Here is a 20169-nt window from a genome sequence, read left to right as displayed (position 1 = left end):
TTCAATGCTTCATTTATCACCTCCTTTAGCCTAGGAAACATTGATTTATCCTTTACCAAAGGAGATGAAAGATGGTGTAAACACTAATGTAGCTGGTTATGATTTAAAATCTGCATAAACAAGACTGAATCTTGGGTGTTGGATTTTTCCTTATTATGAATTTTATGTTTTGATAGCGCTATGAGATGACCTTTGTTGTAATCTGCGCTATATAAAGAGTCACTGATTGAATGTGACATTCTAATAGTTTCACTTTGGTTCCTCGTAGCCTCTTTTCCTTTGATTTACATTTAAACCTTATTGATGATTATATCAGCGGAAAGTGTTATGAATGCGACTTTAGTCCATTTTCGTAAGTCTGTAGTTTTTCACCACAGCGGACGTCACTAACCTTTGTGGCCGTCAGATTATTACGTCGCCTAGTGGAAGTGCATCTGAATGTCAGAACAACATGATGGCCTTTTCCTAACTCCTCTCCTAATACTATTTCTTAACTCCGTGACGTCATCCACGGGGTTAAGGAAAAGTGGAGAGGATAGGAGGGACTCTTCGGACGCAGCCAAGGTCCATTAGGAGAGCTGTTCTTCTCTGCTTCATTGTCTAATACCAAATCACAGATCTGCAGTCACAGATGTTTTTTTAGTCAAAACAGTTTTTATGAGAAAAATATACAAAATGAAAACTACTGTATACTGTACACAGAAATAATCACAAAATGACTCAGCACACAAAACAGTGACTGCAAAAACACGTAAAAAAAATAAATAAAAATGAGAGAATACATAAAATGACTTCAAACACAAATAATCAGAAAATGACTTCATACAAAATTAGAGAAATATACACAAAATGACAAATTACAAAACGACAACATACTGTACACACAATTTCAACAATGAGAAATGCACTAAACAAAACACTAAATTACACCAAAAACAAAGCCTTTGTTTTGTGTCAATGCTCTGGTTATTATCCTAATTCTGACTGAATCAGTTTTGTGGCTCCGCCCCCCCCCCCGCATCTTTGCTGCGGTGTTGAATGAGTGTGAGTTAATCTCCATGAAATGTTAGCGAAAGTTAAACTGTTAGTTTTTTACCTGCTTTAGCAGCATCAGCATTTGTTGCTAAATGATTCATTTTCTCGTGGACTAAACTGATGTTTCTTTATCGACTGGTTTATTTCACCAGGTTTTACTAAAATAGTTCAATCTAAGCTAAATATATTCAACAATGTTAAATATTGTCTTTAAAAACATTGTGTGCATTTAATAATCTGCATACACAGTTAAGAGGAGAAAAACCACAGAGATGTGCAGAGTGTGAGAAACTTTTTTATTTAACGTTGTGAAAACAGGTTTAACTCTCGGGGCTATCAGTGAAATTACAAAACTATCTCTAAGTTCACCTTTAGGACAGTTTAACTAACAGGTCCTTTATAGACACGTGGGATTTTTCTGTTTGAATCCATTAACTCTGAAAAATATCAACATAAGACAAAAACACAGTCCGTTAAAAAACATAACTCGAATATTTCAACTGACATTTGTGAGTTGCTAAACACTGGTTGGTCTACAGCTCCATCAGAGCCTGGAGGTCCTTGATACGAGCTGTCGACCTGTCGGAGCTGGTGGAGCCGAACGCCTTCTCCACCACGTCCTGCTTCTGCCTCTGGATCTTCACCATGTTCTCCTCCACCGAGTTCTTCACAATGAACTACAAAGAAAAAGACACAAATGTGAATAAAGAGGCTGTAAGTACGATTTTCCACATAAACAACTGAAATACACAAAAATCAGCCCTAACACAAAAATACACACAAAACGACTACATAAGACAAAAATATTAGGAAAATATACAAAACAACAAAAACACACTAAATGCCTAAAAAAAACCCAGAAAAATACACAACGAGAATCAAAATAAACAAAGATAACAAAAATATACAAAACAGAAACAAAGCAAATGCAAAAAATGATTTCAAAACACATACTGAATTGTAGAAATATTAATTAAACAACAAAAAGAGAAAAATATACAAAGACAACACACCGTACACAAAAAAATAATCACAATATGACACCAAAAATACAATATACAAAAATTACAAATCACATAAATACACAAAATTACTCTGAAAAACACAGAAAATTACAGAAAAACAAAGTAAATTTAAAAAAAAAAAGAAAAACAGTAAAAAAAAACACATGACATGTTTTTATTGTTCAATATAATAATATAATGTATTTGGTTATTTAAAAAGCATTGTGTGTTTTTTTTTTTTGTTTAATTTGATTATTGGTTGTGTTAACTAAAATAACTATACACGTTGAAAATAATAAATACTAATTTTCTGAATAATTTTCATGATGGTTGCTCTTTCTGTTGGTTGGAACGTTCCAGTTTCTGACCTTAGTGACGATGACTTCCTTGTTCTGACCCAATCGGTGACAGCGGTCGATGCACTGCTCCTCAGTCGCTGGATTCCACGCCTGTCGGACAAAAGTGAAGGAACGTTAACATAAAAAACCACTGTCTGAACACCGTGCACCGTGCACGTACTGGGTCCATGAGGAAGACCCTGGAGGCGGCGGTCAGGTTGATTCCCACCCCTCCAGCTTTGAGTGACAGCAGCATGACTGTGGGACCCCTGGGGTCCGCGCTCTGGAACTGTTCTATGACCTGGACCCGTTGTTTCTGGTTGATACTGCCATCCAATCGCACGAAGCTGAAGCCGTTTTCTCTGAAGGAGGAGGAGACAAGTGATGAGGCGAGAGTGCGTGATTGGTGGACTGGGGTCAGGTGGTGTGTGCGTTACCTGAGCGGGTGCTCCAGGATGCTGAGGAAACGCGTGAACTGAGACACAACCAAACATTTAACGCTGCTGTCGTCAGTTCTCAGCTGGAGCAGGTTTCCCATCAGCGCCTGCACCTGCACAGCAACCGACCAATCACAGCGCAGAGATTTTAACACATTTTACCCATGGGGTCCATCTGACCCCGAGGATATTTGCCTCCAGAAAATTATTTTCAGAAAATTGCGTGCAATATGCGTTCATCATGACAATTTTATGCTTAATCATTTGTACGCATCAAATTAGGAAAAGTCATGAAATATGAAGCAAAAAAGAAATAAAAATCAACTATTATTCTTTGAATGATAAACATTGAATAGGGTCAAATTGACCCCAAGAAAAATAAGAGTTAAGGGTAAAAATATCATGATCATATTTTTTCAGTGTGCTGAATACATATTGCACGCATTGGTGTTCCTCTGGGGTCAATTTGACCCCAAGCTGTTTTAGCTGTGTAACACTGTGTGTGTGACCTTATATCCTGTGTGTACTGCAATCTGAACACACACTCTCTTTTAAAAACGTCCTCTCGTAAAAGCTTTACTGTTAATGAGATTTTGGAACAGCGCTTTCACAGTGAAAGTGACGTAGAGGAGAATGTGTCTAAGACAGAGGGCTTCATAGTGAATAACCCCAATTATGTTACAAAAAAATTGATAAAAAGAAGTAACAATATTAATTATTATTAAATTTCATAATCAATGTCAGTAAATTTGAGAAGATTTGGATGGAAACTATTCCAAGATAAACTAATTCTAATGTAAAAGTTTGTCCTGATGGTGGCGCTAGAGAACAGGTCAAGGTTTCATTATCAAGGGCTTATTTATGGATTCAACAAATAAACAAAGTGTCTGACACAAAAAGTTGGTCAAAAATTTTCTGAAAATCATTTTCTGGATGCAAATATAGATGGGGTCATCCGAGGGTAAAATGTGTTAATATTTGAGAATAATTGGAGGGTTAATCAATTGTATCCATCAAAATAGGAAAAGTCATAAAATATGTAGCAAAAAAAAAAAAAAAAAAAAACTATTATCCATGGGGTCATATTGACCCCATGGATAATAGGAGGGTTAAACCAGGAGGAAACCAACCTGGTGTTGTAAATATGATGAATGATGTTCTGTACCTTGGAGCTGGTCCTCCACCTTCCTGAACTGGTGCTGGTTGCTCCTCCCACTTCCTCCTGTGGAAACTCCACCAGTTCACTGGCTTTGATCTCACTCCGACACAGAGGACACGATGCGTTCTGCTGGGAAAACACATCAAAGAGACAAAGTGAAACGTGAAGAAGTGTGAGCAGCTTTAATATTTTGCGTTACCTGCTGTGTGCTGATGACCCTAGCGATGCAGGGTCGACAGTAAACGTGTGCGCAGCGCGTGATGACGGGCAGACGAACGGAGTCCAGACACACGGAACATTCCTCGTCTGAACCGCTGGACAAAACCAGCCTCAGCTTCTCCATCAGACGCTCACGCAGCTCGGACGGAGACGACGACGCTCCTGAAGTCAGACAGAGACGATCACAGAGAGATGAGCACAGGAAGTAGCCTCGACTTTGATTCCTTCATTCAAAAACAGTGGAGATAGTTTATTGTTATCCATTCTAAATGAAAGCAATTCATTAAAGAAAACGTTATTCTAATGCAGACATGGCAACATCCTGTCCTCAACTGTGTGCAGTTGTTTTCCAAAAGTAGAAAATACACAGAAAATATAATAAATTACAAGACAACAAAAACACAAAAATTACAATCAACAAAATAATAACTGAAATACACAAAAAATTTACACTAAAAAAAAATAATAATTAAAACCCACACATTTACAAAAACACACACAAAAGGAGTAGAAAAATACACAAAATGACAAAAATATTAAAAATATATAGGACACTAAAAACATAAAAAATACAAATCACTTAAAATGGTACACAACACGATAACAAAAACAAAAATATTAGAAAAAAGAAAAAAAAAAATTAACAAAATGCCGCTAAAATCATACAAAAATACAGAAAAACAAAATACACATAACCAAAATAAACAAAGATAACAGGAAAAATATGTAAAAATTAATCCAAAAACACACAAACGCAGTAAAAATACAGAAAATTACAAAAACACACTAAAAAGACAAAACAATATACAAAATAATAACTGAAATTTTAAAAAAAATTCCCCAAAACATAAAAAATACTAATCACATGAATACACAAAATGATGCCAAAAAACAAACATTTACAGAAAAACACACAAAATGACAACAAAAATGCAAAAAATGGTTCCAACAACACAGAAATGACAAAACAAAAAACAAAATTACACAGAAATTACACCAAAAACTATAAAAAATTCAAATGAAAAAAAATCACAGTAAAAAACATACAAACGAACAGAAAAACACAGAAAATGATTTAAAAATACACAAACTGAGAACAAAAATGCACAAAATACCTCAAAAAAACTGAAAAATACACATAACAACCAAAATAAACAGAATCATATTTACAATTACAATTGTAAAACACACACAATGATTCCAAAAACACACAAAGATCAATAAATAAATGTCATGTGACCTAAATCTGAGGAGAGCTTCTCTATGAGGTCAGGATGGCAGCAGAGCTGACGGAGCCTCATCAGGATAACGAGCACATGGGCGTAGTTCCTCATCACTGATCCTTCAGCGACGTATCTGAAAAACACACACACACACACACACACGCACACACACATTAAAAAAATTGAAAAAAACAACAACCTGTATCTGGATTTGTTTGTTCTTTTTACTAATGAAATTGAAAGTAATAATGCAGGAAAAACAAAAGACTGACCTTGACCTTAAATATGACCTTGAGCGAAGGTCAAGGTCATATTTAAGGAGTTCCAGGACAAATGGGATGCCAAAGAAATATAATAATAAGAACAAGACCTCCTACGATAACAGTATATTTGGCAAGTGAAAATCACCAAATACAATTACTTCTAACATTTGAACATCACACGTGTCTTTTGTTGAGCTTTATTTTTAATTATTATTTTGTCATTTGTTAGCTTCGACCACCCTACCTGCTGATGGTGTTCCTTCCTTGGCTCCGTGCTAACTCGTACTCCTCTCTCTCCTCCTGGCTCAGCTCCACCTGCTCCACAAACACCCTCTTCTCAGGTAACACCACCAGGGGGCGCCCCTTCACCGAGCTGCTCTTGGTCCTCCTCAGAGTGACGCTTTTCACCAACGTCTGCAGGTTTCTGAGAAACACGTGACTCATTCCAAAACATTTCTTTGTATAAAACAGCAGATTACACCTAAAAAAATGAATAATAAGCAGGGATGGGCAACTGTGAGGGGGGCCACAAAAATGTGATTGTATCTGATCCGAGGGCCACATTATCAACATTCATGACAGTGTTAAGAATAACGACCAATATCAGCATTAATACAGGAAACAACAAAAGTTTTTCTCTCTTTTTGTGTATATTTGTGTATAGAGTTTTTAGTCATTTTGTATGTTTTTAAGTCATTTTAGTGTATTAATCTGGCATTGTGTGTATTTTACGAGTCATTATATGTGTTTTCATTATTTCTAGTGTTATATTGTCAATCTGTGCCTTTGTAGATGTTTTTTCAGTATTTTTTAGGCTTGGGGTATTTTTACTGTCGTTTTGTGTCATTGTCAGTGTTGTGTGTTTCTTTGAAGTCATTTTGTATGTGTTGTTGTTGTGTCTGTCTGATGTCCTTTTGTTGACATTCTGTGCTTTTTGCTGTTGTTTTGGGAGTTAATGAGTGAAGTCATGCAGACGACTCACTGCAGACCAGTGCGGTCTCCCAGTGTAACTGGTCTCTGGATCACTCGGTTCCACCACTCTCTCACATCAAAGGGCTTCAGACGAAGGAAGGCCAGCAGCATCCACAGATCCTTCACGCCGTTCTGGATAGGCGTACCTGCCATGTTGGGGAAATGATCCAAAGCCAGAGTTCATTTATAAACTGCCACGACTAAATAATACCAACAAGAGTAGGAGGAAGGGGAGGAGTTTACTTGAAAATCTTTGAAATGTTCTTATTAGAAGATAATTTAGCAGCTTTTTTAGTCAAAATTACAACAGGAAGAGTTAAAGTTGTCGATGTAAATCTCTTTTGTTTACAGAAAGAGGAAAAAAAACATCTGTGACCACAAGAGGCGACAGTTCCAACTCTGAGGTTTGGTTGGAGACAATGAAGCAGAGAAGAAGAGCTCTCCTAAGGTACCTTGGCTGCGTCTGAATAGTCCCTCCTATCTCCTTTCCTATCGACTGTTCCTTAACCCCGTGGATGACATTACGGGGTTAAGGAAAGGTGTTAGGAGAGCAGTTAGGAAAAGGCCATCATGTTGTTATGACAGTCAGACACACTTCCTGTAGGTGACGTAATAATCTGACGACCGCGAAGGTTAGTGACGTCTGCTGTACTGAAAAAACTTCAAATTTCCTAAAATGGACTAAAAACACATTTCTAACACTTTCCACTGATATAATCTCATAAATCAGGGTTTGAATGTAAATCAAAGGAAAAGAGGTTACCATGGCTACGAGGAACCAAAGGTAAACTAAAAGAATGTCACATTGGTTGATTCTACTCACTAATATGAATTATTGAAAAAAAAACACAATGTGGCTAAAAATGTCTCTGATCCCTTTTTATGTCAGTCATAATCTGATTATATGTCTTACATATCATAATATATGGGATTTAGATCATTTAAAGTTGTCCAAGTCATATTATTGCATTGGTAACTTACATGATATCCGTTACTTTTCGGTCATCGGGAGTTTCCGTAAGCGCTCGGGTGTGCGTGTCCCTTTAAATGTTGTCGCAGCAAGGAACTGTGGGTCAGCATTATGTGGTCTCCTTTGGTAAAGGATGTATCAGTGTTTCCTAGGCTAAAGGAGGTTATAAAGTAAGCAGTCAGCCTTCTTTCCTTAGCTTAAAGAGAAATAGAATGCTCCTTATCATGGCAGCCACTTAAACACTTCCAGGGGTTAAGGAACAGTGGATAGGAAAGGAGATAGAAGGGACTATTAGGACACAGCCCTTTACTCTCCCTTAAAGCAAAACAAGGCAGATGTATTTGTTTAGGGAATTCAACATGCTTTACATGATTAGAAAAAATTTAATTATAAAAAGTATTTCTGTGAGTTTTTTTATTTGGATTTTAAAATTGGATGCTGACTTCAGCAGTTCAACACCATACTTCAAAAGTAGAAATATCAAATGTATTTCACATCTTTCCATTTTGCAAAAATCCACAAAGAACATGTATCTCCAGAGAGAAGAGGCAGGAAAAAAAAATGTAAATAAAAAAAAAAAAAAAAAAGACAGACAAAAAGGTAAAGATTGTAGAGTTGCACATGCTAAAATAAGCAGCAACTTTTTGCAACTTTAGCAACAAACCACTTTTAAAAAATATAGGCTAAGTGAATTTATTTATGTGGCTCTTGACCAGATTTCCAGTAATGTTTGTGAAATTTGTGATATTTAATTTTCTCGTAAAAATTAGGCAGTATTAATTGTTTAATCTAAATGCTAAATCTCAATATTAAATGTTAAATCTCAATATTAAATGTTAAATCTAAATCTTCATTTTAAATATTACACATTTTTCGTAAAAATATAATGTCAATGTTAAATCTACATATTAAATATTAAATGTAAATCTAAATATTAAATATTAAAAGTAAATCTGTAGGTGCAAAGGTTGACTGAACAAAAAACAAATAAGTTCACAATATATATCTACAAGTGCAAAACAAATGATCTTTTCACTGAGGATGCAAAACTTTTAAGATCATTTCAAAAACATCCAACGATTTCTGCTACAAGACAATTGATCTCTATCTTTCACAATTTATGAAAAAATGTCATTTAACATTATCGTGGAACTTCCTTTAATAACGTTATTTCCTCTAAATGACTGTGGTTTGACACATTTGAACAGGGTAGAAGGAAATATGGGTTTATTTACTAATAAAAAGAATCAATATTCTGGATTATTCTTAGAGAATTTGCTTGTGATGTAATAAATGTGACATTTGTTAATGTACATGTTGATCCAGAACATTACAGACACCCAGGATAAATACAGAAAATGATAGAAAAGTATACAAAAATGAAAACAAAAATACATAAAATGATAGAAAAACAAAAACAAAATGACAACAATTAATTAAAAAAAGAAAAAAAAAACATACACAATGACAACTAAAACATATTAATTAATAGGAAAATCGACAAATTGACAAGAAAGATGCATAAGGATGACTACTCCCAAAACACACAACACAAATATAAAAATACACAACATGAAAATAAAAATATGATAATGACATTAAAAATCCACAAAATGACATGAAAAACTCACAAAATCAATTCAAAAAACTAAACACACAAAATGAGAAAAATATACAAAATAGTTAAAATATTGACTAAATGACCAACAACAAATGAATTTGATTTAATTTTATCCAAACTTTACTAACACAATACTGTGAGAATCTGTTTGACATAAATAAATAGAATGGTACGGTCCTCCTTAACCTCTTATTTTATCCCCCTGTTCATGTGGAACATTTGGAACATTCTGCCTCTGGCATTTGTGTTCTAAAACATGAAAGGAACTTTGATTCAAACATGAAAGGAACTTTGAGTATTCTAAAAACATGAAAGGCACTTTCAAGTGATAAGTGTTCTAAAAACATCAGAGCCTGCTCAGTGTGACTTTGATATCATTGAGGGTAGAAGTGTTCTCAGAGACAGAGTCATTACAAGTTAAACTGCATTGAGTTTATATCCTTTAACGAGAAGGCAGCGATTCTTGTGGAAAGACCCAGCAGCACATTGAGTGTGTATCAGATTTACTGCTTGACTGCACAAAGGACTGTTAGAAGTCTTCTTAGAGAGGAAGGTTTGGAGAGTGGATCAGAATCATGGATAACATGGTCAGAGATGAAGGTGGATGGCAGGGGGTCTACAGTAAGAAGGAAAAAAAGAAGAACGAGACGAGCAGCTCAATGAGCAAAGTTGAGTTTGAGTTCAACAGCATCTTGGATGATATTGTGTCTCAGATGAGAGCGTGGAAGAAGAAGATGAGGACTAAACAGGAGAGGAAAGATCAGGAGATCCTCTCTTTAATGGAAGATCTCCAACAGGTCAAGAGTGAAGTGGAGAACATGAAGAGTGAAGTGGGTAGACTCAACAGCTACCATCAGGACACTGTGTCTCAGATGGAAGCAGACTGGGAGAAGAAGATGAGCACAGAGATGGAGAAGAAAGATGAGGAGAACCTCTCTTTAAGGAAAGCTCTCCAACAGGCCGACAGTGACCTGGAGCACCTAGAGAATGGAATGTGTATCCTCAACCGCGACCATCAGGATACTCTGTCTCAGATGGATGCAAAATGGGAGAAGAAGATGAACATTGAGATGGAGAAGAAAGATCAGGAGATCCTCTCTTTAAAGAAAGCTCTCCAACAGGCAGACAGTGACCTGGAGCACGTAGAGCATGGCGTGCGTAAGCTCAATCGCGACCATCAAGATACTGTGTGTCAGATGGAAGCAGAATGGGAGAAGAAGACGAGCTCTAAGCTAGAGAAGAAAGATGAGGAGATCCATTCTTTGAAGAAAACGTTCCAACAGGGCAACAGTAGACTGGAGAACATTAGGAATAAACTGTGTGAGTTCAACAGCATCTTTGATGATGATGTGTCTCTGAATAGAGCAGAATGGGAGAAGACGACGAGCACTGAGCTGGAGAAGAAAGATGAGGAGATCCTCTCTTTAATGGATGTTCAACACCACGACGGCATTGTAGCGGACCTCAGAGCCAAATGTGAGAAGAAGTGCTCTGCCCTGGAGGAGGACACAGTGGATAGAATGATCAACCTTCAGAAAGAAGATGAGGAAAAGATGAATCTGCTCACCGACGAACGCCAGGAAACAAAAAAACAAGTTCCAGCCCTGATGAATGAGAACTGTGAGGTCCTGACACAGATTTCCACCTTGGGGAACAGAGACGCTGAGTGGGCCACTCAGTATGGAGTTCTTCAGAACCAACATCTCACTCAGGGGAAGGAGAAAAAGACACTTGAAATTGAGTTTCTGGTGAAGGAAAACACTGAGCTGATGGTGTTCACCGCCACAAGCGAAAGTCCAAAAAACAGAAGGAGCAGGACAAAGAAGAAGAAGAACAAGAACGGGAAGATGGAGTGAAACTCTTCAGCTGTTTAGATCAGCGCAAAATGTGAGAAGATCCACTGCAGACTGCGTTGTTTTCTACTGATGTTTCCCCAGAATCTCCCACCACAATAAAACTTCCTTAAACAATGCGCTGACACGCTCTGGTGGCTGAAGTTACTGTTACAATTAAATGATTGTAGTGCATAATAACATGATTTGTTAGGCATAGGACTACTAAGAAGTACATTTCATAGATTTTAGGCCAGATTTGTAAAAACAGAGGTTGATCTATTTAAAGTGAAAACACATACGTACCTGAGAGAACCCAGCGTCTCTGCGCTCTCAGCTGCAGCACAGCTTTACTCATCTGTGCGTTTGGGTTTCTGATCACGTGTCCTTCATCCAGGACCACCCTCAGCCAGCTGATGGCGTGAAGAGGGCTTTTATTCTGAAAGGACAGCATCGTTAGCTACACTACGCTAGCGCTGCCATGCTAGGCACTGATCGACCGACGGGTGTGATGTAGGAACACTTTCCAATGTGTGCACTCACCCCAAAGTCAGCAGACAGGACATTATAGGTGGTGACGACCACGTCCTGAGACGAGAGGAACTTCTGGCTCCGGTTTCGCTCTGCACCGTAGTACAAGTACACGTTTAACTGGACGTCAGAGCGCACGTGCTGCTCAAACTGCTCCTGTAGACAGGAAGTGGAGGAAAACGACAGAACACTTTTAATTCCTAATTATTAAAGACTACCAATGCTCTGTGATGTTTGGTCCACTACCAGCCAGTTGCTGAGCACTGAGAGTGGACAGATGATCAGAGTCGCTCTGGCTGATAAATCGTCTGCATTTTCAGGGATCAACGATTCAACATCTGCACAAACAGAAAACGTCAGACTTTCACTAAACACAGGACTTCTTCTGCTTTACTGAGGATGAATGTAAAAGTAAGACGTACTCTTCTTGTTTTCAGCAGTTTTCTTCTTCTTTGAGCTTCTGTCAAATGACGATGATCCACTCAGCGCTGCGGCGAAGTCAAAGTCGTCCAACAACACACAATCTGTGTAACGATCACACAATGTAACACAACTTAACGCAACAGAGACATGTTACTGAGACTCTGACATTTCTCATTCACATGCAGCAGACATGGTAAACGCACAATAATAAACACACAAAATAACAGAAAAATACACAAAAGAACAACAAAATACACAAGATAACTGAAAAAATAAACAAAAAGACAACAAAATAGACATAAATGCACAAAACGACTGAAAAAGCACACAAAAAGACAACAAAATATACAAAAAAACAACAAAAATACACAAGGCAACTAAAAAATTACAGAAAAAGACAACAAAATACGCAAAATGTACAAGACAACTGAAAAAATACTCAAAAATAACAGATTTACAACATTATCAACTTAAAAAAAAAAAAGCAAAATGACTCCCAAAAAACACACATACTGTAGTTTCCTGTGTTAATGCTCAGATATGTCATTATTCTAAATGATGACATGAATGTTGATCATGTGACATGTTTGTAGCTCCGCCCCCTCTGATTAAAGTTGTACATCTGTGATTCAGAGAATATGCAATATTGCCACTAAGTGATAAAATGCTCAATCATGACATCTAGTGGTGAGCTAGTAAATTAAAAGTGAAACTTTGCAGAGTCACTGTTCAATAATCTCATATATTTCGATGTAAATCCTCACTTCAGATATAAAAAATATTGTTAAACACAAATTTTTACCTTTCTTGTTCTTTCGTTTGGTGACTTTCGTTGTTGCTTGGCTCGATTCTGTGAATGAAAGAAACAGGAAATATGAAAGAATGAAAGCTGGAAAATGGACGTAAACGAGGACTGTGCTGTTGTTAGTTCATACGTTCATCAGTGTCCACTGGACCGAGACAGATCACATCCTCATCAGAACTAAAAAAAATAAAATAAAAACATGTTGGGGAACGGAAAAAAGAAGAAACTGCCTGAGCCAAACTTACAGGTTTGATGTTTCTGCACCATCATCTCTGCAGCTTCCTGAAACACAGACCTTCATCTTTAAAACCATCATGTGACCTGGCTTATGTCGAAATAAATATGCATTAAATACCTTTCATTTTGAGGTTCCTCTCCTGCACACACACAGAGCAGAAACACTTAGTTGTTGAACACACATAGCTAATGCTAATGCTAATGCTAAGTCATCATATTGTTTCAAAGGCACAGTTTGACTCACCTGGTAGCACACGGGCAGAGGTTTTCCTTTGTGGAAGTTGGTGAGGATAAGGGCGATGGTGGTCAGAGTTTTACCCTAGCAACAGAAAATAGGACTGGATTGACTAATGACATACAAATATTCATCATAAATACACAACATGACAACACAAGTACACAAAAAAAATGAAAAAACACACACAATGGGACAGAAAACTACACAAAATGACTCCAGACATAACAATAAAAACAAAAATATGTAAAAAATGACTCCAAAAACACAAAGAATGACTCCTGACATACAAATATTCATTAGAAATACACAACATAACAACACTAATACACAAAATAACTCCAAAAACACACACTAGAACAGAAAATTACACAAAATGACTCCAGACATACAAACATAAATACAAAATATATAGAACATGACTAGAAAAGGACTCCAAAAACACAAAAATAACTCACAAAACAATGACAAAACAACAACATGTCAACAAAAATACACAACATGACTCAGAATGAAAATAAAAAAAAAATAAAAAAACACACAGAATCACACGCACACACAAAAAAAATACTCTAAAAACACAAAGAATGACTCCCGACATACAAATATTCTACATAAACACACGAGTACACAAATTAACTAAAATAAAACACACAATCGGATAGAAAACTAAACTCCAGACGTACAAAAATACGTGGAAAATGTGTAGAAAAAGCCAGATGTTTTAGTGAGGATACTCACCAGTCCCATGTCGTCTGCCAGTATTCCTCCTCTAACTCTCTCTGGTATTTCTTTAGCTGAGAACCCAGTGGCGCTGTTGTGGTACAGTTCTCCTCTCTTCTCCCAGAACGGAGGCAGCAGGGAGCGGTTCTCCTGAGCACACATCCATGACAGAGCCTGTTTCTGGTGGAGCAGCAGACGCGTTCCCACCGACTGCAGCAGGACAACAATAATTCACTTTAAACCAGGAGCTCAACGTTAGATATGAATTCATGACTCACCTCGGCTGCTTCTTTCTCTCCTTCTTTACTCTCCATCAACTCATTAAACAACGTATCAAACGCATTCTTCAGCTGAAAGAGAAATGACAGGGTCTCAGTGTATGGACACCATTATTGTTTTTAATCATATCTGGATTAAGTCATAATTATGAGACACTATCTCATAATTCATAATACTATCTCATAATTATGACTTAGTATCTCATTATTAGTTCTCATTAGATCTAGAATCTAGATTATTAGATTTCACTGTTAGTATCTACTGTATAACTTAAGAATGTATTATTACTTGTTTTTTTTTACTGGTGTAAATAGGCTGCCATAGAAACGGCCATTCTTGAATTTTTTTGAAAATAAATAAATATAAAATATTATTTTGGGACTATTTTTCTTGATCTGCTTTGAGTTTATCTGATAGATTTGTTCCGGGGGGGGGGAGGGGGGGGGGGCAACTTTAACTTATTCATATTCTTAACATAATCAAACCTTTTAAAAAATCTCAACCAATTAAAAGCAATGGCAAAAAAACAACGCTTTTAAATCAATTGTGGAGCTAAACCATGTCTGAACCAAAATAAAATCATAAAAATGTCATAAAGAGGAAAAGTTTTGGAAGGATATTTGGTTTGTAGCTCATATTAAACATGAGGCCTGATTAAAAAGTGATGATATTTTACCTCGTTGGCGGTTAGTGGGACGGTCCAACCTTTTTTATACTGAGATGAACTTGTGCTGGCGTTGCCCCATGACTTCTTATTTCCCCCTGAAATCAAACACAAACATGTATAAGACGTGTTTGATTCTTTTCATTCAAACCAAACGTGTGAAACACCTTCTAACACGTTTCCACTGGTGTTCAGTTTGAACCCAAAACGTTCCATCCATTTAATCACAGCGTCTTTCTGCTCCTCTGGTCCCCAGAAGGACAACATCACAGGCATGGAGAATGTGTTCCCAGTCCCTGAATGCACCACCCTGACACACACACGCGCACGCGCACGCACACGCACACGCACACGCACACGCACACACACACACACACACACACAAAAAATATTCATCATAAATACACAACATAACAACACAAGTACACAAAATAGCTAAAACAAAACACACATTATGAAAGAAAACAAGACAAAATGACTCCAGACATACAAAATTACAACAAAAAGATATAGAAAATAACTAGAAACACACACACACACTCTGAGTCACACGCCCTCCTAACTGACCAATGGGGAGACACCGACCCACCCACCCTTCTACTTTAGCCATCTTGTTGTCCATGACGTGGGCCATGGCTGCTGCCAGCTGTTTCCTGATGTGTCCCACCTGACGACCGTAGATGTTGGTCACCATCACCGCGTTGTGGTCGTAGGGGTTCTGGGGCTCTCGCACTAAACCCACCATCTCACCTCTGTTCACCTGAGCAAGAAAGAAAAAGATTTAATACTGTTTATCATTTAATGGATATTGAATAATAACACCATCATCACAATGTTGAAAGGAAGTAACAGTAATATTGTCATGAATTATAGATTGATAAGGGGGTGGGACTTTAACAAGTTTTATACTTTTTCTTCCCACTCCTTTTCCATCTGAACTCTACATTTTTTTTCTTGTTTTTATCAATTTTGATTTTTAATTTAGTTCTAAATAAGTAAATAAATAAATATTTTAACAGGCGATGAACACCTCACATATGATAAAAACAGTGGGAAGGATTGTTTACTTTAGGCATTCCATGATTTCAGCAGAACAGGGACTTTTATTGCAGCGGTGGCCACAAAAATATGATTATCTGATCCAAAGACAACAGGGTTTTGTTGTTGATTCTGTTTTTTGAGTCATTTTGTGTTTTTTGTCGTCGTATCGTGTTCAGTGAGTAACTTTTGTTGTAGTATCTTGTCTTGAGAGTTCTTTTTGTGTATTTTTGCTGTTGTAATGTAATGTTTTTAATTAATTTTGTGTATTTTGTATTGTGAATTTTCTCTCATTTTGTTTGTTTTTAAGTTTCATTTTGTCTATTATTCTCTTATATTGTGTATTATTGTTGTTTTGTGTGTTTTTGAGTCATTTTGTGTTGTCATATTGAATATCTTTGTCGTGTTGCGTTTTTTCCGTGTTCAGTGAGTAACTTTACACAATTTTATGGTCGTATCTTGTTTTTAGAGTACTTTTTGTGTATTTTTGCTGTTGTAAATGTGTAGATTTATTTTGTGTATTTTGTAATATTTCTCATTTTGTGTTTGAATCTCTTCTATTGTGCATTTTTGTTGACATTTTGTGAGTGTGTGTTGTTTTTTTGTGTATTTTTAGTGTCATTTGTTTGTTTTTCTCATTGTTTTGTATACTTTTCTGTTATTTTTGTCATCATTTAGTGTATTTTTCTGTCAAAATGACTCCAGAAATACACAGACAAAAACAAAAATACTCAAAATGACAACAAAAACACACAAAATAAGAGAAGAAAATGCCATTTCTCTGAATATTGTGAGCTTTTGTGTCATTTTGTGCACTTTTTGTGTATTTTTCAATGTATTTTGTGCATAATTAGAACAAGGGCTGCATGTTGTCCATGTGTGTTGTACATTATGAAGCTTTAGCAGTTATCTAATGTCCCAGGCTGTGTCTCACCACTCCTGTGTAGTATCTGAGGCCCACCACGGTTCCCTTCAGCACACCAAACAGCACGTTGCCGTCAGCGCTCGGCTCCTCGGCCGCCGCCGCTCTGATGGCCTGAGACAGAGACTCAGAGTCTGTGTCGTTACGTTCTGTGAAGAGGTCCACGTCAGAGCGCCATCCCCACCCGAAACGCCAACCACGGGAAGACATGTTCCCTCACCTACCCAAAAAAACACAGAAATTGGTTAAAAGTTGCACAAAAACAGACAGAAAAAGTGTTAAAAAGGTTCAGTTTATTAATATTGGAACAATTAGTTTAAACTAACAAAAAATGGGCATGACAAATGGTGAATGTGGTTAAATTGGCAAAAATAAGCATTAGATATGGTGAAAACAGGTTAAAAGTGACAATAATGTGTCAACATATGTGACATTAGGTGGAAGAGTGGTAGAAAGGGTTTATAAGTGCTGAAAATATCTGTAAAGTGGAAAAAATGTGCAGAAATGTGAGTAATGTAGCAAAAATACATTAAATGGAGCAAAAATATGGCAAGAAAAAGTGATGAAAATAGGTTAAAATATGGTAAGTTTGGTGCAGTTGCAGAAAAAAAGATAAAAACAAGCAAAAATTGGCTCAAATTGTTCAGAAAATCTTCTTAGTTTCTGGCGACCCTCTACCAGCGTCTAACGACCCCAAGGTTGAGAACCCCTGCTTTAGAGTATCCAATTTGACAGCGAAAACATGAAACATTGTGTAAATGACAAACTAATTCAGTCGTAGATCACGCTGTCATTCCAAATAGACAAATTCATTGAAACGCTGCAATATTTGCTCAAAAAACAAAAATAACTGCAATATCCATCAAATTATTTTCCAAAAATGCCCCCAAATTAATTAAAAATTGGTCACAAAATAAAGAAAATGTAAAGTCAAGATCCTGCAGGAACTATGTTATTTGTGACCAGTGCTTCACATCGTTTACATATATTTTATTTATATCAATTTTTACATGGAAGTGCAAACTAAACTCGTTATCCCGCCTATAAGATCAAACTGGTCCATATTTGGCGCTTTAACTAAGTAAAAAAAAAAACTGCTTTAAAGGTTAAACTTAACACGTCAGGTAAAGGTTTAAGATAATTTGTTACTGTTTATTCACCTAAAAAGCGTTGGATGTTGAACATTTATCATCTTCTTCTTTGGTGGTTGACATCCAATGCATCGCGTTCTTCTTCTACGTTTGCATCCGATTCATTGCAACTCAGACCTGACACTCATAGACATTATAATACGTATATAATGTCTATGATGACACCGCCACCCAGAGCCGTATAGAGAGAGTTGCGACAACGGAAGTCCAAAATGCTTGACCGTCACGTGATTCATGTAAGACTGAATTTGTTCCCGGAAGTTATTGTCGGGCCATTCGAATCTGTTGATTCCTAGTGACATAACTGGGATTGTATGTGTATATACAATATATGTTTATGTAGTTCCATAAATATTTTTTTCCCTAACGTAAATTCGTAAAAATGATTCGTGGAAACAGCTAACTTACCTTCTTTTTTGATGTAGTTAATATGTATTATATACAGTATGTATTGCTTTGAATTTTCTTTTAATTTTGAGTCATTGTGTCTGTTTATGTGGTATTTCCTTTTTTTATGTGTTTTTGGAATTGTTTTCTGTGCATTTGTTGTTATTGTGTGTGTGTTTTGGAGTCATTTTCTATGTGTTTGGAGTCATTTTCTGTGTAGCTGGTATTTCCTTATTTTTCCATGTGTTTTTGGAGTTGTATTTGTTGCTATTATTGTCAGTTTTTGGAGTCATTTTCTGTGTTTTTCACGTTATTTTGTGAATGTACTTGAGTCAAGTTGTCTGTGTATTTAAGGAAGCTTAATAATTATAATTGTCATCATTTAGATTGTTCCATATTCCAACACCCTGAACTGAAATTCACCTTTCTTTTGTATCTGTTCTCAATTTTGTGTTTTTAAAATATTTGTATTCCTCACTATAGAAGCGAGATCACTTGCTTTTTTTTCTGACGTAGTTATGTCCAACAAAAATGTGTTAATATGTATTGTATACAGTATGTATTGCTTTGAATTATTTAAAAATAAATAAATACAAAAATAAAAAAGGGGGTCATTAAAAAACACCACACGTTAATGGGTTTAGATACGCTAATAATAATAATAATAATAATAATAATAATAATAATAATAATAATAATAATAATAATAATCCGCTTTAGCTTCATTGGCTGCAATAGTCAACTGATCACTTCCGGGAACTATTGACTCTCAATGAGCCGCCGCCCACTGGTTATTAGTTTAGGAAAACCTTTAATCTCACTTAGCTGGAAACGTAAAAAAACAGCTAAACACAAGATTGTTATTCTATTCAATCTACATTAAACTACGTAACATCCAACTGCTTATTAACAGTAAATTGTCCGTATGAGTCCAATTTGCGGGAACTACGTGTAGTTGTTCTGCTATAATCACACTCTCACATCGTGTTCACTTACTGCTCCCATGTTCACTCTTTCTTATTTAGAATTATTTTCTTCCCCATATTTATTTTTTGATTAATGTGATTGTTTTTAAGCTACGTTTTACGTACCGTTGATGTTTGTGGATTGGTTTGAGCTCCTGCTGCTATGGTCAGGACACCTGTCGTCAGTGAACCGTTTCTTGTCTATTTCTTCAAAATAAAACACCGACCTTGCGTCAAAAAAAAAGTGTATTTTCTAGAAATTGTCATTTCTAAAGACTGTATGATATGGGTTATAACTTTATAATAACTCGTGGACATTTGTATCAAGCAATTTGCTCTTTAGACTTGCACAAATATGCTTCATCTATACTAAAGTCTGAGTTTACCATAATGATTTTTTTTTTTTATTCTGTGAAGCTATGGAATTATGGTTTTGGTTAAAAGTGTTAATTTACATGCTTTCACAATCCTTGTGTTACAAAAACAACAATAAACCCCACATTAAATGGACAATGACAGGAAATGTTGAAATATTTATTAGAAAGTATTTTAGAAATACACTGAGGTCACACACATTACTGCCTTAAAAACATGTGACCACCCTTCAAAAGCAAAACCATGACTCAAAATATCAAATCTGATATTCCTAAAGTGTATAATAATCTATTGTACTTATGTTCAAACAGTTTTACCCATCCTGGGTCTGTGCACCCCCAGAAACACAGAGCTCACACAT

The 20169-nt window shown here is 36.3% G+C and overlaps 1 protein-coding gene across 4 annotated transcripts; it reads right to left on the bottom strand.

The window, feature by feature from the left end:
* Positions 1 to 1310: 1310 nt before the first annotated feature.
* Positions 1311 to 19627, bottom strand: hltf (helicase-like transcription factor). 4 transcript variants are annotated; one of them, XM_028438832.1, is made up of 25 exons: positions 19560 to 19627; positions 16943 to 17150; positions 15564 to 15730; positions 15138 to 15280; positions 14983 to 15068; positions 14306 to 14377; positions 14046 to 14237; positions 13314 to 13388; positions 13188 to 13209; positions 13078 to 13114; positions 12963 to 13009; positions 12830 to 12877; positions 12027 to 12128; positions 11851 to 11942; positions 11617 to 11760; positions 11380 to 11512; positions 6661 to 6796; positions 5923 to 6102; positions 5433 to 5548; positions 4173 to 4354; positions 3980 to 4102; positions 2815 to 2927; positions 2559 to 2739; positions 2408 to 2488; positions 1311 to 1712 (listed from the first exon to the last, which is right to left on the bottom strand). In XM_028438832.1, the coding sequence occupies exons 2-25, from the start codon at positions 17138 to 17140 to the stop codon at positions 1569 to 1571; spliced, it is 2814 nt and encodes a 937-aa protein (XP_028294633.1). In that variant the 5' UTR covers positions 17141 to 17150; positions 19560 to 19627; the 3' UTR covers positions 1311 to 1568. The 4 variants fall into 4 exon arrangements, with proteins under 4 accessions (XP_028294633.1, XP_028294635.1, XP_028294634.1 ...); XM_028438834.1 differs by having other exon boundaries at positions 3980 to 4099; XM_028438833.1 differs by lacking the exon at positions 19560 to 19627 and adding an exon at positions 18091 to 18204.
* Between the last annotated feature and the right edge of the window lie 542 nt (positions 19628 to 20169).

The sequence above is a fragment of the Gouania willdenowi genome, chromosome 22 (assembly GCF_900634775.1).
Source record: "Gouania willdenowi chromosome 22, fGouWil2.1, whole genome shotgun sequence".
Classification (NCBI taxonomy): domain Eukaryota; kingdom Metazoa; phylum Chordata; class Actinopteri; order Blenniiformes; family Gobiesocidae; genus Gouania; species Gouania willdenowi.
The sequence above is the reverse complement of the archived record's forward strand: the minus strand, read 5'-3'. Positions and strand labels throughout refer to the sequence as shown.

Coding starts and splice junctions, on each gene's coding strand:
- hltf (XM_028438832.1), bottom strand. CDS start 17,140: ATGTCTTCCCGTGGTTGGCGTTTCGGGTGGGGATGGCGCTCTGACGTG. Junction 14,238..14,305: donor GAGAGAAAGAAGCAGCCGAG/GTGAGTCATGAA, acceptor GTCCTGCTGCAG/TCGGTGGGAACGCGTCTGCT. Junction 13,115..13,187: donor GAGGAACCTCAAAATGAAAG/GTATTTAATGCA, acceptor TCTGTGTTTCAG/GAAGCTGCAGAGATGATGGT.